Raw genomic sequence first — 15,249 nt, 5'->3', positions numbered from 1 at the left:
TTCATGAAACCATACAGCTTTTTTATACAATTACATCAGAGCTTCAGAATCAAGTTACATATTCTGCCAACACTGGAAATAACAAGAATTTTAAATGCTAGAGAAAAGGTACCCATCACAATTATGGCAAATTGTCTTCAATGCAATAACAACATCAGAATTAATTTCCTAAGATGTGCATATATCATTAAAAGACAAAGATGAATATGAAGATTCTCTGTGTTATTAAAGACACAATAGGTGGGGGGAAATATGTTTTGTCTGTGACTGGGCCAGACTGGAAAGGAAATCCTCATTCAATTTACCCCAAAAGGATCCACATATCTTATTTAATCTACAACTTAATTGAACACATCTTAAACGGATACTGAAGCGTTCACAATGTGATGGTGTTAGGCCAACTGTTCGGCTGGCTTTTATCCAGTCATCTCTCCAGTTGACTAACATGAATTCTGTCTGCACAAATCAGCTGAATTACACCAGCAGGAAGTCTGAATGTCACTGCCTTCTTCACATCGCCTATAGGCTCCTGTGTTTACACATTTGATTAGTTTTCTTCCTCTCCTTTCTCCTCCCTGCTGCAGCATCTGCAGAGTGCACTGCTGCCTGCACAGCTCTGTCAATGCATGCTCAGGGCTTGAGTACAAGAGAACTCCTGGCAAGAATTCCTGCAAATATAGTGATGTAAAACAGCTGTTTGATGACATCACACCAGCCTGGCATGGAGCTTTTTATAAAATTCAGAGTTGTGCGTTAAAAGAAGCTGTCAAATAGAGAAACAGATGTTTTCTTTATAGTAATCACACTGGATAAAACAGCAAGATCTGGTTACAAAAGCACCATAGGTGAGGTAGTCAATTGCTCTTCATGTTAAAAAATCTCAAGGATTGTTGTGACAGGGCAATCAAGGTTTTAATTCTGAGAATGGGAATAGCTATTCTGATAATGCTTCCAGGGTCAAAAAATCCACAGGTATTTTCAGGTCTGCTCATTCGGATCTCCCAAGAACTCTCAACTGAATGAAACGTTTCCCCTGACTCACAATTAATTAGCTGAGACATTGAAAAGATGCAAGCAAATTCAGTTAGTTTAGCACAATCATACTGTTGTTACAACATAATTTGTATTCAGTCACTGCATGCCTTAAAGGAATCATTGGGGTCTGTTCGTAATCTGAAGACTGGGTTGTTTAGGTAGTAGCCTAATAACTCAGAAGGTTCTGGTCTTTGTTAAGAAACTCTTAATAAGCATGTAAAATACAGGCAGATCCAACCTCAATTAAATGGTAAGAGATAGATAACAGGTTAAAAAAAATACAAGGCATCTTTCATTCATAATGTTAATTGAAGTCACCAGCAAAGGAAATAAGATTTCATGCAGACTGGAAAACTTACTGTACTTTCTGAGGATTTCTGCCAAGGTCTGAATCATATAAGGCCATATTACTCCTTTTAGCTTCAGAAACTAGGATTGACTCAATCTTCTTCATTTTGGGGAAGTCCTGTTTAGAACTTGATCTATTGCCTATTCTGTAACCACTTGTTACCTGTAACTTAAAGAACACACTATGCACAACTCCACATTGATAACTGCAGCTGCTAAGGTGTTAGCAGCTGACTCCCACAGCTACAGTGGAACGTTCAACAGAATATAATCATTCCTGGTGTCCAACGAGCATTGCCCTTTTTTCGTGGATACCTCTTCCCTCCCCAAGGCCCTAGCATCAGGCCACTGGAGGTAAGAGAGAAAGTCTTGTGAAAGGAAGGCTTTCCCTTGGTTGAGGAGGATCAGGTTAGAGATTGTTTAGGCAAACTGGACATCCACAAATCCGTGGGCCCCCATGGGATGCACCCAAGAATGCTGAGAGAATTGGCAGATGTTATTGCTAAACTGCTCTCCATTGTCTTTGAAGGGTCTTGGAGAGCAGGAGAAAGACCTAAAGACTGGAAGAAAGCCAGCATCACTCCAGAGCCCTCTATCTGAGACACAGACAACACTTGCAAAAACAAAAAAAACCCACACTGCTCCGCTTCACAGAATCACAGAATCACAGAATCATGTCAGGGGTTGGAAGGGACCTCAAAAGATCATCTAGTCCAATCCCCCTGCCGGAGCAGGAACACCTAGATGAGGTTACACAGGAATGTGTCCTGGCGGGTTTTGAATGTCTCCAGAGTAGGAGACTCCACAACCTGGGCAGCCTGTTCCAGTGCTCTGTCACCCTCACCATGAAGAAGTTCCTTCTCAAACTTAAATTAAACCTCCTATGTTCCAGTTTATACCCATTGCCCCTTGTCTTACCATTGGTTGTCACCGAGAAGAGCCTGGCTCCATCCTCGAGACACTCACCCTTTATATATTTATAAACATTAATGAGGTTTCCCCTCAATCTCCTCTTCTCCAAGCTAAAGAGACTGCAACCTCTCCCATGAAGAGATTGTCACCTGAGTCTTTGGTGCTTGCAGGGATTTCTGTCATTCCCAGCTACTACCGTGCAGCAGTTCCCTCTGTCAGTGGCACACAGCAATTTTTCCACCTAGGACACGATATGATCCCACAAAGGCGGATTTTAAGAGAGTAAGCTGAAAACAAAGAAAACACACAACACAAAGCCACGGATTTGCTTGGTTATATTTCAAAACAAACGTCTGTACAAAAAGCACAGAGACTTTCCCGGCACTGCGACGGCCCCTCCCTGCGCAGAGCAGCCTCATGGGCGCTGGTGGCAGCACCGTCGCGTTTCATCCTCGAACAGGGAAAATCCTTGCAGGGTCAGATAGACACGCACGCTGACAGGAGGAACACTTGGTGTCTAAGAGCACTTGCAGAATTTAAAAATATGACTTGATTGATCCTTTTTTTAAAAAAACCAACAACAACACAACACACAAAAAACCACAAAACCAAAACATAAAACACAGTTAGTCGCGGCATGGCTACTGGGTTAATGAAATTTTAAAGGCAGACATTTATAAGCAAAGGGTGAAACAAGTGTCCGACAGGCATTAATGTACGCTGTAACACGCATGGCGGAAATCATTTCTATTCATTCGTGTGTGTTACCGGGCCTGCAAACAGCCTGGGAACCAGTAGGAAAGAAACGCCCGACCAGGCAGAAAAGCTACAGACAAAAAGGGTGAGGATCAGGTAACTTCAGCACCGTGAGCAACTGCAAAGAGCGAGCACGGGGAGCACGACACGCGTGTCCCGGGGTCCCGGAGCGTGGGAGAAGGCCGCCGGAGAGCCACGGGGGGCAGCGGCGCCAGGGCAGGAGTAGCCGCTTTCGCCACCGGCGCCGTGGCCCCGCCACGGTCTCCCCAGGCCCGGCCCGGCTCTCCCCGCCACGGCCGCCGGCGCCCCGGTCCCTTGGGCGGGCTCACACACGCCTCCCACGGCCGAGGGCGGACCGGGGTGGCCGCGGGAGCCGTCCCGCCTCACCGCGCACAGGGCCGGGCGGAGACGGCGGGAGCACAGGGGTCGGGCAGAGCGGCGCGGCGGCTGGGCCCGCCATGGTGCTGGTGGTGGTGATGGGCGTGAGCGGCTCCGGGAAGTAGGTAGCGGGCGGCGGGGCGGGGCGGAGCGCAGCAGCGCGGGGGCTCCGGTGGCTTCCCGGGGCGGGGGGGTCGCGGCTCGGCGTTGCTGGAGCCCGTCCGTAGGGGGTGTAGGCGGGGGGGTTATAACCGACCCTTTGTGCTTCCCTGCAGGACCACGGTCGGGTCGCGGCTGGCAGCCAAGGTGCGTACGGCGGTGCGACAGCCGCGGTGCCGCGGCCGATCGCGCTGCTCCGCCCGCCTCCCCCGCGCAGCACCGGGCAACCTGCAGCGGGCAGGCGGGAGGGGAGGCGGGCAGGAGGACGGGCAGGCAGGCAGGGGGCAGGCAGGGGGCAGGCAGGCAGCCGGACTTTGCATCGCTGGAGCTCGGCTGGCAGCCTGCCCGTCGCCGAACGGGGTTTGTGCGTCTGTCACCAGCGCCGACTTGAACTTAGTGCTGCGGTGCATCAGCTGCTGCTGAGCTGACTCTGTAACTTCTGCTAATCGTCATGACACAAGTGGTGATTCATATTATGGTGTAAGAGGCCTGTAATTTCTTAGCTGTCATCTTTGTAAACTTTGGGATCCTCATTAGCTCACCTGGCTTGGCTGAATGATCCGTAACTTTACTTTTTTTTTTTTTTTCCCCCCCATAGCTGGGATGGAAGTTCTATGATGCAGACGATTATCATTCTCCTGAGAACAAAAAGAAGATGGCAGAAGGAATACCACTAAATGATGAGGTACCTTGTCTAAACCCTAAAAGAACAGTCATCAACAAGTCTTCCTTTGTAACCTCTGTCACAGCGTGTGCTTTATGGAGCCTGGGCAGGCTGTAAACATAGGCTGAATTTGTAGATTATGGAATTATAGATTAGGGATTTATAGGTTAGGGAAGGTGGCTTTTTGTGTCACAGAGGATTCTGAATTAAAAAAATAGTTTCTCGAAGTGTGCTTGGTAGCTCACAAGGGGTTTGGTGCTCATTCAGGGTTTGTCAGAAATCTCTCCCTCTACGTCAATGCACAGAATTGCAGCTTTAGATTACATGCTGCTGCTTTGAGCTAAATTGATGAAGACAGACAAATGTCTCTACTGAAGTACATTTTATCACTTCCAGTTACTGCGGTGATTATTCCACAATCTTCTGTTTTATACACTACTACTTAACATGTGCTTCCTTTCCTTCAGACTGTTCGTCAGCCTAAACAGCTAAAAATTATCAGGTTTGGTGTTACAATACTTACAAATTCAGAGGATTGAGTAAATTAGAAAAGTTACAAGTTGACACCTACTGAACTTTTTCTGAGTAATCTCTAGAAATGTAAAGCTGAACTAGGGAGTTCTTCAAATCACTCTCTGTAGACTGAAAAAATATTCTAGATTCTTGCTAAAAACTTTAATCTTTCACTGTCTGTTAGAAGTTCATATAAGCCTGTACATCGTCTAAAGTAGTACTGCACAGTTGAATGACTGAACCGTTGATGTGTGGTGCCCAGCAAGAGTGAAGCATCTCTTCTGAAACCCCAGACATGCAAAACTGTGAGGGTGTTCTTGAATGCCAGTGGGATGTTATTCTACGATGACAATAACAACAACAAAAAGTTGCATTTATTTGTCCATGTTGTCATTTGTTGTGCTTACGCAACAGTAACAGCACTGAAAGATGAAATGGGAGCAATTTTTTAGTGCTCAAAAGGTATGAGAAAAGTTCGTGGGAGCTTAAAATGTAAAATATTATTGTAATGAGAAGCTGCTAAATCTCTTACATTGTGTTCGCCTAACTACTGAGCAAAGTTGTCCCAAAATTGTGGCTATGACTACATTTATTTGTGATTGCTACTGACATAAAAATGACATAATGAAGTTATTTTGAATAACTTAATTTAGATCTGTCTGTTCCTGAAAAACCACACTTTGATCAAAAGCACTGTGTGTGTATGCCAAGACATAAGGAAAAAGAAATAACAATTCAGTACATTTGAGTTGTACAACAGAAGCAAGAGAGAACCTGACTGTCCTTCAGAGGTTTACAAGGTGCATGCAACACATAAACACATTTTACTTTTACTGGATACTTCTAGGTATCTGAAATATATAAAGTGCTATTTTACTAAAAACTTGTTATTGATAATATGCCTAGCACTTCTCATTAGCCTTCAGGCAGGGGTAGCAGATCTAGAGAAAAACAACTTGCTGTAAAATTTAATGCTAGTTTCCATCTCTAGTCAAATGCTCTAAGATGTTAGAAGCAGTTTTTTCAAATCCGTTTCAGAAACTATTTTGAACTAGCTTGTTTTCTTTTTAGGACAGGATTCCCTGGCTTTGTGCATTGCATGATACACTACGGAGGTAAGAGAACATCTACGTTTAAGGAGTGTGGGCTAAAGATAAAAAAAACCTGGCAAAAGTATTTGCGTTCTGAAGCAGAAATGTATGTAGTAGTATAAAAACATTCCACATGTAGTATAACTGTTCTGTTTTCACTAATCTGAGCTGTCATAATAATTGCTAAGGGTGAGATAATCCCCGAATAACAGTGTTGGGAAAATTGTTGCCAATTATAATTGTTTTCCTACTGTCTATGTAAAAATAATTTCAAGGATCCAATTCAGTAATAAACCTGACATTGGCTACTTGCCAAGGATATAGCCACAAAATACACCGATAATGAGAGTAGGACAACATTTTGTAAATTATTATTAGTTTGAGTAAGACGTGGTGTCAGGTTTGCTGGATGCCATCTCCCATAGGATTCTCATAGAGAAGTTGATGGAAGTATGGGCTGGATGAGCTGGCAGTGAGGTGGGCTGAAAAGTGGCTGAATGGCCAGGGCCAGAGCATTGTGATCAGTGGCACAAAGTATAGCTGGAGGCCCAGAACTCTGCATGTACCCTAGTGGTCAGTACTGGGTCCACTCGTGCTTAACATCTTCATTAATGATCTGCACGATGGGGTAGAGAGTGTATCCTCAGCAAGTTTGCTGATGACACAAAACTGGGAGGTGTGGCTGATCCAGAGGGACCTTGACAGGCTGTAGAAATGAGTTGACAGGAAGCTCGGGTAGTTTAAGAAGAAGTGCCAAGTCCTGCCCCTGGGGAGGAACAACCCCAGGCACCAGTACAGGCACTGGGAGGCACTCAGCTGGAAAGCAGGTTTTTAGAAAAGGAGCTGGGGGGGGGCGTGGTGGGCAACCAAGTTGAACGTGAACCAGCAATGCGCTCTTCTGGCAAAGCAGGCCAGCGATATCCTGGACTGCATTAGACAAAGTGTTGCCAGCAGGTCAAGGGAGGTGCTCCTTCCCATCTCCTCAGCACAGGTGAGGCCACCCCTGGAGTGCTGTGTCCATCTCTGGGCTCCTCATTATGAGAGAGATACGGACATACTGGAGAGCATCCAGCGGTGGGTAATGTAGATGATGAAGGGACCAGAGCATCTCCCACATGAGGAAAGGCTGGGAGAGCAGGGACTGCTGAGCCTGGCTTTACCTGGTGGCTGTTACTTGCCTGTGCAGGTGAGGTGAGCATACCTCATTGGAGCGCAGGTTAATTCACTGAGAACTGTGTCTGGATTGTTATGCTGGATCTATTGCTTTATGTTATGTGGTAGCCCAAGGCCACTGCCCAGCTCCAGATACTCCGCAAAATCAAGTATGCTTTAAAAGAGCCTCATGCTAATATCTAATTACTAGAGGTTTTAAGTAGTTGCACTAGGATTGGCTTACTCAAGTGGTAATAGTAGGTATCATAAGTTCTTATTTCCATGTGAACCAAAATCTGATGAACACAGCATGATTTTTAAATAGGTTTATTCCTAATTTTGATTACAGAATGTATTTTCTCAGACAGACATTTCAGTCACTCTTCACAGAGAAAACTAATTATGGATTTGCTTTTTAGTGGAACAGACACACCCACAGTCCTATGCTTGCTTCATTTTAAGAAACCTTGCCGGTAAAAAATACATGTACAAGGCATGAATTTACCTGCATCCAATTCCTTGTTTAACTTGAAGTGGGCATATATGCAGTGCTGCCAATGAGTTTATGAGTTACATGAAATTTAACATTACAGTTATATTTGAGACAGTGAAAAGAGATGTTGGAAGTACACCTGCATATGTGTTTAGGAACAGACCTCCGTACTATTCACCAGCTACTTACGCTCTAGACAGATTAGTATATTAATTTTATAGATAATTGATGGGAGTTTTTATGGACATTCAGTTGCTGCTGTTGTCAGCAATTAAGGAAGACATCATGACACTCCTTGTGCTAGACTTGAATTTTATTTAGGGAAGGACAGAGGCTAATAAAGAAGATCCCCAAGACAGATTTTACCAGAAGGCTGGCTAGCCTGGCCTCACTTTCGATTCATATCTTTTCCTGCACTGGAAATTTGCTTTCAAAATCCTGTCAAGATGTTGAAAAAATGCCACTGCTCCCACGGCTGTCCTGTGCAAGGGTCCTGGGCTTGTCTCCCTTGTTCAGCAGAACTAACAAGGTGTTATGTTATATCACATCTGGATGTGGTTGGGGTTTCTTTAAATTATTTTTTTTAATTTATTTTTGATAGAGAAGACTCATCTAGACAAGATGCAATTCTGGCCTGTTCTGCACTGAAGAAGATGTATAGGCAGGTATTGGTTAGTGGAGCATCTGCAATTGAAAGCAACCAGTCACAGCAACCAGGAGAAAACGCAGCACTGAAGATCCTCTTTGTTCATTTGGATGGGCCTATGGACATCATTGCTGGCCGCCTGGAGAAGAGGAGAGGACATTTTATGCCACCTGAGCTTCTCAAGTCTCAGTTTGATACTCTGGAGCCTCCTAGTGCACCAGAAAGCTTTATTACTGTGAGTCTAGAAAAATCTCTCCCTGAAATAGTGCTGGAGATCGAGCGTGCCATTTCTCAGCATGAGGCTTTTCTGGAGTAAGTTTTGGAATTACACATAGAGAAATTCCCTTAAGGATATCAAGGGTATGAAACAGCATTTTTATATTATTAAATTGATTATTAAACCAACTTTCCCCCTCACCCCCATAATTAAACAGACTGGAATGTTAAGAGCTGGTTTACTAGTGTTAGTATTTTTATCATGGCCATGTAAAGGACATATAAGATTAAATTTTTGAAAACTGATAACTTTTTAAACCTTTCACTGTATGAAATTAAAACTCTCATTCTAGGAAGAGCCTGCTTTTGAAAATCCTTCCAGTGGTCACACATTAAGTTCTTAATTTTAATTTTTACTCTGTCAAAGATAGATGATGGGCTAGTAAATGATGAAATAATTTACAGCTTTGTTAGAGAAAATATATTTATTTTTCTAGAAGTGTAAGAGGCAGGAACATGCATGATGAAGTTCCACACCTGACACTGCCACTGTCTCACTGCCAGATTTTCAACACGTTGTAGCTTCTGTGTTTGTGCCCTTACTAACCTCACCAGGGCACTGGTGACTCCATGAGAGCTTTTGTGAACTTGTATGTATTGAACTGAAAAATGTAAGAAAAAAATGTAGTGGTGGTGACGTAATATACAAAATATAATTGTATGGAAAGCTTTAGAAATAAAGTGCAAGTGGCATCAGGTTGGCTCTGAACTTGCATATTTCACATACAAAGCATACCCATTGAAGAAGTGCGGTGGAGAGTGAGTCAACGAGTGACCAAGACAGACACCAGACAGATGAGTGTTCCCTGCTTTCAGAAAAACTTACTCTTTCACAGCTAGACCTTCTCCTCCTTCTCTTTTCTCATGTGCTTTAGTCTTCCACCTCAGCCAGTTCCCAGTCCAGTATATGCTATGGATAGGTATCAGTACAACTGCTGTAAAGCTTAGATCAAGCTGTTCCTAATGCACATTTTCCACAACTTTTTTTCTGGTAAGAAAATTCCAAATATCCGATCAGTTACCTAACTCACACAATTTCACATTAAAAAATATTTTAGTTTCCAAAGCATTTTTAATAAAGTTCCTTATGCCTTGTTACACAAGACATGCCTTTTTCGCTTAACTTAATGAAAACTGGAGACAGTTTCTTTAAGAAAGATTTGAGTCACTTCTGAATGGCATCATCCCCATGTGCTGTTGCACATGAATTACTTTTAGTGTTTGTTCTAGTGTTTTTATTTCTATGATGATGGATGAACACCTTTAGAATCAGAACTCATGTTTCACAGCATCTTTCTGTAATTTTTAGCTGGATAACTAGTTGAAAAAATGTTTGTCTTGGTTCTCATTTTGTGTAAGGGATTTGTGGTTTACTAGACAAACTACTGTGCTTAGATCAGTGCAATAAATGGGCATTATCTGACTGAGAGCGGGCATTTGTAGAAACAGGTTTGGATTGTAGACATGAACACACTCAGGCAGAAGTGGTCTTTCCCTGTTTGTTCATGACCCAGAAGAACACCGGGCAGTTACCAGTTGTAGTTTGCTGCTGTACACAACAGCAGCCCTAGGAAAAAACTCTCTATAGTTCTGTGGCAGAATGCAACCCCCCTCCCTCCTTCAGTATGGCACATCTCCCTCTTCCTCTGCTACTTGAGGCTAACAGCTTCTTTTGTTTGGCCCAGAGCACCCTGGCTCCTGGGACATTAGAAGAAGAGAGTTCCAGGCACACTGAGCTGCGCCCAGTGTGGGGGATGTTTGGAGGCTTCAGGGGCACCCACAGCCAGTGTGGGGGGTGCAGAGAAGCTTCTAGAGTGCCTACAGCCAGATCTGATCAGATAAAAACGGGACTCTCGTCGAGACCCAGCCCCCATTTTTGTGTGGGGGTCTCTTGGAGTACGAGCTTAGCCACTGCCGCCAGGAGAGCCCCCCCCGCCCCGGACGGAGACTCCGCTTGCCTTACCACCACGGATGTAAGTAAAACTTCTCGCAGGATTGCGAGTATACTTATACTTTCCGTGCACATATGCACGTATAACTCTCCGCGCGCCATTTGAGTGCGTATAAATCTACCCTCACCGAATTGCGGGTGTATTTTCCTCCCGTGCACATATGCACGAGTAACTTTCCATGCACATTTGCACGCGCACTTTATCTCTTTAAAATAATCCCGCACCGTGTTAGGCAAGTGTGTACTTCTCCGGGACTCAGGGCCAGCTCCGGCATTTTTTGAGTGAAGCCACGTGTATGCACGCTGTGGACCGCCTGATTGGTTGTATCAGTTGCTGCCCCTCAAATAATTTTCCTCAGCTGACATCCGAACCTTTATTTAAGTCACTTTTGGAGTGCTAAAACCCTGTTTTTCGCCAGTTTAATAAAAGTTGTTTTGGACTCTGTTGTCCTTTAAATTAACCTGCGAGGACTCTCCGTGACAAGTTCAGAGCCTGCTTATTCCAAAAGCCAAGGTGTGAGCTGAAGACTCAGAGGCAAAGTTAAATGGAAGAGATGGTCACATCTGGCTGATTCTTTACATGCTCCAATTTTAGAGACTCGGCATCTCTTCAGTACAAGTGACTCACCAGAACTGAAAAAGTTTAGCACTTCTGAAACTCAAGGAAACGGCACCCTCTTGTGGTACCTCTGCTTCTACTGAAGTCTTCGTATTCCAAACACACCATTTTACAAAGAGCTTTTCTAATATAGCCAATTATTAAATACAGATTTATGCTCACTTTTTTTTCAGATACAATAAAACCAGATCAGGACAGTGTACAGTGATGGGAAAGCAGATGCATCCTGTAACAGATACAATCAGACCTTCAAATAAAAAAAAAAAAAGCTAGACTCTACTTTTCAGCATTTATAACACACTCACAAAGTGGCTGACACTAGCAGAAAATTGTACTCAACACTTTCAAACCATTCTCTCTAAGTAAGTCTATGTAAGCACATTGTGTTTTGGAAGTCTTCTCTGAACAAAATAGTATGTTCTTACAGGTAGTTCATGCTTCTTCACTTTAGTGCTGCAACAGGAATATTTCCTTCCTTTTAATATATTTGCCTTTTGCTTTTACTTAAAGCAAAACAAAGTGCTTCCACAGTTCAAATTACACTGACAGGACAAAAAAGTGACCATTTAAACTAATAGTCCGTTAATCTTGTGAATGACAGGTGAAGTTTCCATTACTGGAGTTCAGTACTTTAGTCTGTTGTGTCCTCATTATTTGGTGCTTGAACACTAATTCACACTTGCATCCATGTACTTAGATACACGAAATCATCAGCACCTAAAGCTGGTCATGTTTTGCAGACCTAGTGTTGATAAGAACCTCCTGTTTCCGAGAACAAGGAGCAGGCGGTATGTGGATGAACACAGCAAGATGTTAAACATACAGCAATTTTTTTTCAGAATGCTGATCTGAAGGTGAAGCCAAGTATCTGTGTTTCTCTCTCAGAATCTTAGGAGAGGAGGCAGTTTGCCTCCACCTTGCCCCATCTCAGAGCGGAACAGATACAGCCAAAAATACTGCAGAAGCTGTCCCTCTCAATGAATAAACAGAAATCAAGCAGCCATTACTTTCACTGGAAAGTGTGGGTGAAACCTTCAAGAACACAATTTCTCAGAGATGCACTCTGTTTGAACTCTTCTTGTTTGCTTTTTATTTTGAAAAAGAAGGTTGCAAGATTCCTGGGAAGCTTTTCATTAGCTCCATCTGATGTTTGTTTTCCTCAGCACGGAACCAGGCTTGTGTACTTAGCTGGACAGAGCTGTTGAAATTTACCGTTTCTTAAATTTTGCCACAGTTCACATCTCTGAACTCTGAAATGCTAAATCCTCAGGGGCTTGCAAGAGCAGGGGAAAGCCTGCTTGGTTTCTGCTGGCTGGCCTGCTCACATGCAGCTGCAGGAATGCACAAATTGCTTAAAAAGAATATTGAACTTGCATTTCACAGTGCTGTCTGTGGACCTCAGCTCCACAATTTGAGACAGTTCCAGATACTCCGTGGAAGGCTGTTAATCAGTTAAGTAGGCTGTCACCTGTTCTGAAAGACAACAAAGCACTACTTCTATTCATTTCTATCCTGTGCATCACAAACTGAAAGAATGTCAGTCATCCAAATGCTAACCACATGCAACTGCTCTCTGATTTTGATGGTGCTGTGCATGTGTACAGTGGAAGGAAAAGATTGCATGACAAACACTGTACTTAAGTTTCACATTCACTTCCCCAAACACACTCTTGTAACAAAACCAATTCTACAACATTTTGTTTACTTACTTTTTCTTTCTTTTCCACTCCCCCATGAGTTCAACACTGTATGAGGGATGTTACATTCACAGTAGCTGCAATTCCAGTTGTTTGGGCAGGTTATCTGGATGCAAGTTTTCTGTCTGTATTTTGAAATACATTTATCAAAGGTAGCAGGGACTAAGGAGGAAGCATCTGGAGTCAGAAATTGCTTTTCCTTTCTCTGCCATGAGACACGTTATCTATGGAAGGTACACGCACTACACTTCCTCAGGAATGTGTGCTAAGCAGTTTGTAACATGCTGCATAAATACTGTACCTACTACAGCATAAGCATTTTGCAATGCTATAATGATGAAGTAAAAATGTTAGATCCCAATAGCAGTATCCATTCATATATTAAAAACAGGAAGAACAGGGTCATCTTAAGCTGCACAGGCAAAATAACAGACCTGCCAGCTCAGCTGTTAACCAAGGTGGTTATTTTATCACATAGGCACTGAACCATGAAGAGAATTAGACCACATCCTTTACAAAACCGGTTATCTTCCGGTCACTTTCCCAGTAGTACTGTAGCAGCACTCAATTCGAATGCACATATTTTAAATCTTTTAAACAGCACCTGCCAATTGACACTACCATGACTTTCAGCTCTTTTTGCAACAGTTGCTTTCTCTAGGAGTAGTTTAATGATCAGGCAAGGCAGTTTTGCAGACAATACTATGACATCTTTCGATCCAGCGCAGGGAAAGGAAAGCAGGAAAATAAAGAGTGAGCTTCGGGCACACACGCCTTTCTTCTGGGCCAACATGCAAGCAGCAGTTTCCAAATGCAAGTCAGCAATTTTCTCAGAGTGAACTACATTGTTGCTTATGAAAGAAGAGGCAGATGATACTTCTGAAGAGAGAATTTGAAACAGGAAAAGGGGCAAGGAGTACAGGGGATGAACAGGAACATTGTAATAAGCTATAAAACCAACAAATGTGATCTCTCTTATTGTTAAAGGTGTAATAAAAAGTCTAACCCCACCTATAAACCTTTTTCTACTTATAGTTTTGTTGGAAAACACAGTAATTCCTCCCATGCAAAGGATGGCTGTTTTAACCACAAATTACAAAAAAGTCAGCAAGTGTTGCTATTCGTTGACAATAGTTACTAATTCACACTAATTTTACTTCAAGAAGGAAACTTGGCTTAAGGGTTCATTCTAGAACTGAAGTCAAACTTTATTTCTTGTTGAATTTCAATAAAATTTGACTTCAAACATAGTGTCCCTCAGTTTGTAATGTGCAACTGAAATACATAGGCAAACTGAATGTTGTCTAAAGAAAGTGTTCATGCTAGGTAGATGCATTGTTTCAGTGTCTTGGTAAAGCTTGGTAAAAATTACTCCCTTCTTCACCTTGCCCTATCATTTGACAGTAGCCCTTTTGGATGTTACAGACTGTCCTCGTCAAAGGACCTGCCTTCCAAATGATATGGGGTCTTGTCTTTTTTTTAAGCAAGGTCCCAATAAGACACGTGATGAAGTCAAGTCAAATCAGTTACGCTGAAGATCCTAATAGATCTTAATTGTGAATATAACTGAGCTGGTTTGACTGAAAATGGGTTAGTTTTCTTGATGCAGTTAGAAACCTCTCTTTTTCATAGCTAGCATGCTCATTATTTGGACTTAGCTTGAGAACAAGAGGTAACACCCAGCACAGAGTTAATGTTTTTAATTGCTCTGGTCTGAAAGCCAAGGACATTCTGAGGAGTCACTGTGAAGGTATGATGAGGAGTCTGATCACTGCCTAGGAAATAAAAGAATAATTTTGTACTCAAACTATACATATTTTTAAATATTTATATTAAATTTACCATACCAATATATTCTATCTTAATTTATTTTGTTTACTTAACACTAGCATCTAGGAGACTTTGAACCACAGGCAGAGGCTGCCGACCAAGACACGTTCTGTAAGCTTTCCCAGTACCATGCACCAGCAGTATTGGATCTTCCTGGCAAAGTACAAGACAAGACTACTGGACAGGGAGAGAAACTTCGGTGATAAGAATACAGTGCAGTTACTGACAACAAAACTGCACACATGGCTTTGCCAAAAGCTTTTAAAACTTCACTGTATGCTGAAGTGTGCTCAACTTCCTTGTTTATATCACATTATAATTTTTCTTCAAACTGATAAAAAACTTTTAGTTAGAACTAGTAATTTTAAAGCATTTGCAAGCAATAATTTCAGAGCAGACTAGATTTATGCTTGTACATTCAAAAGACTGTTCAAACCAGATGTTTAAAATGCATACAGAAATTCAATGAGCATGTTCACAACTACACTGATGTGGAAGACCAGTAAAAAGCAGATGCCATCCAGTAACGTGCACACAGTAGCATCTTTTGTTCTGCTACCCCCACCCACTAAGCTAGTAGTATTCAACATCATTTATTCAACTCTCTTATTATTCTTAGCCCAGAGCTGATGAATATTCCCCATGCACACATGCAAATGCAAACTCTTAGGCTGGTCAGTCATCTGGAATTCTAGGTAATGATCAACTGCAAACACAGAGACAAGATGC

The 15,249-nt window shown here is 42.7% G+C and overlaps 1 protein-coding gene across 5 annotated transcripts; it reads left to right on the top strand.

Moving 5' to 3' along the window:
* The first annotated feature begins 3,009 nt into the window (after positions 1-3,009).
* On the top strand, positions 3,010-9,119 carry IDNK (IDNK gluconokinase). 5 transcript variants are annotated; one of them, XM_065045912.1, is made up of 5 exons: positions 3,010-3,136; positions 3,705-3,735; positions 4,187-4,273; positions 5,837-5,880; positions 8,103-9,119. In XM_065045912.1, exons 1-5 carry the CDS (start codon positions 3,027-3,029, stop codon positions 8,461-8,463), a joined length of 633 nt encoding a protein of 210 aa, XP_064901984.1. In that variant the 5' UTR covers positions 3,010-3,026; the 3' UTR covers positions 8,464-9,119. The 5 variants fall into 5 exon arrangements, with proteins under 5 accessions (XP_064901984.1, XP_064901985.1, XP_064901986.1 ...); XM_065045913.1 differs by having other exon boundaries at positions 3,052-3,147; XM_065045915.1 differs by lacking the exon at positions 3,010-3,136 and adding an exon at positions 3,184-3,550.
* Positions 9,120-15,249: the final 6,130 nt, after the last annotated feature.

This window comes from Columba livia, chromosome Z, assembly GCF_036013475.1.
Source record: "Columba livia isolate bColLiv1 breed racing homer chromosome Z, bColLiv1.pat.W.v2, whole genome shotgun sequence".
NCBI lineage: Eukaryota > Metazoa > Chordata > Aves > Columbiformes > Columbidae > Columba > Columba livia.
This window is presented reverse-complemented; position numbering and strand designations above follow the sequence as displayed.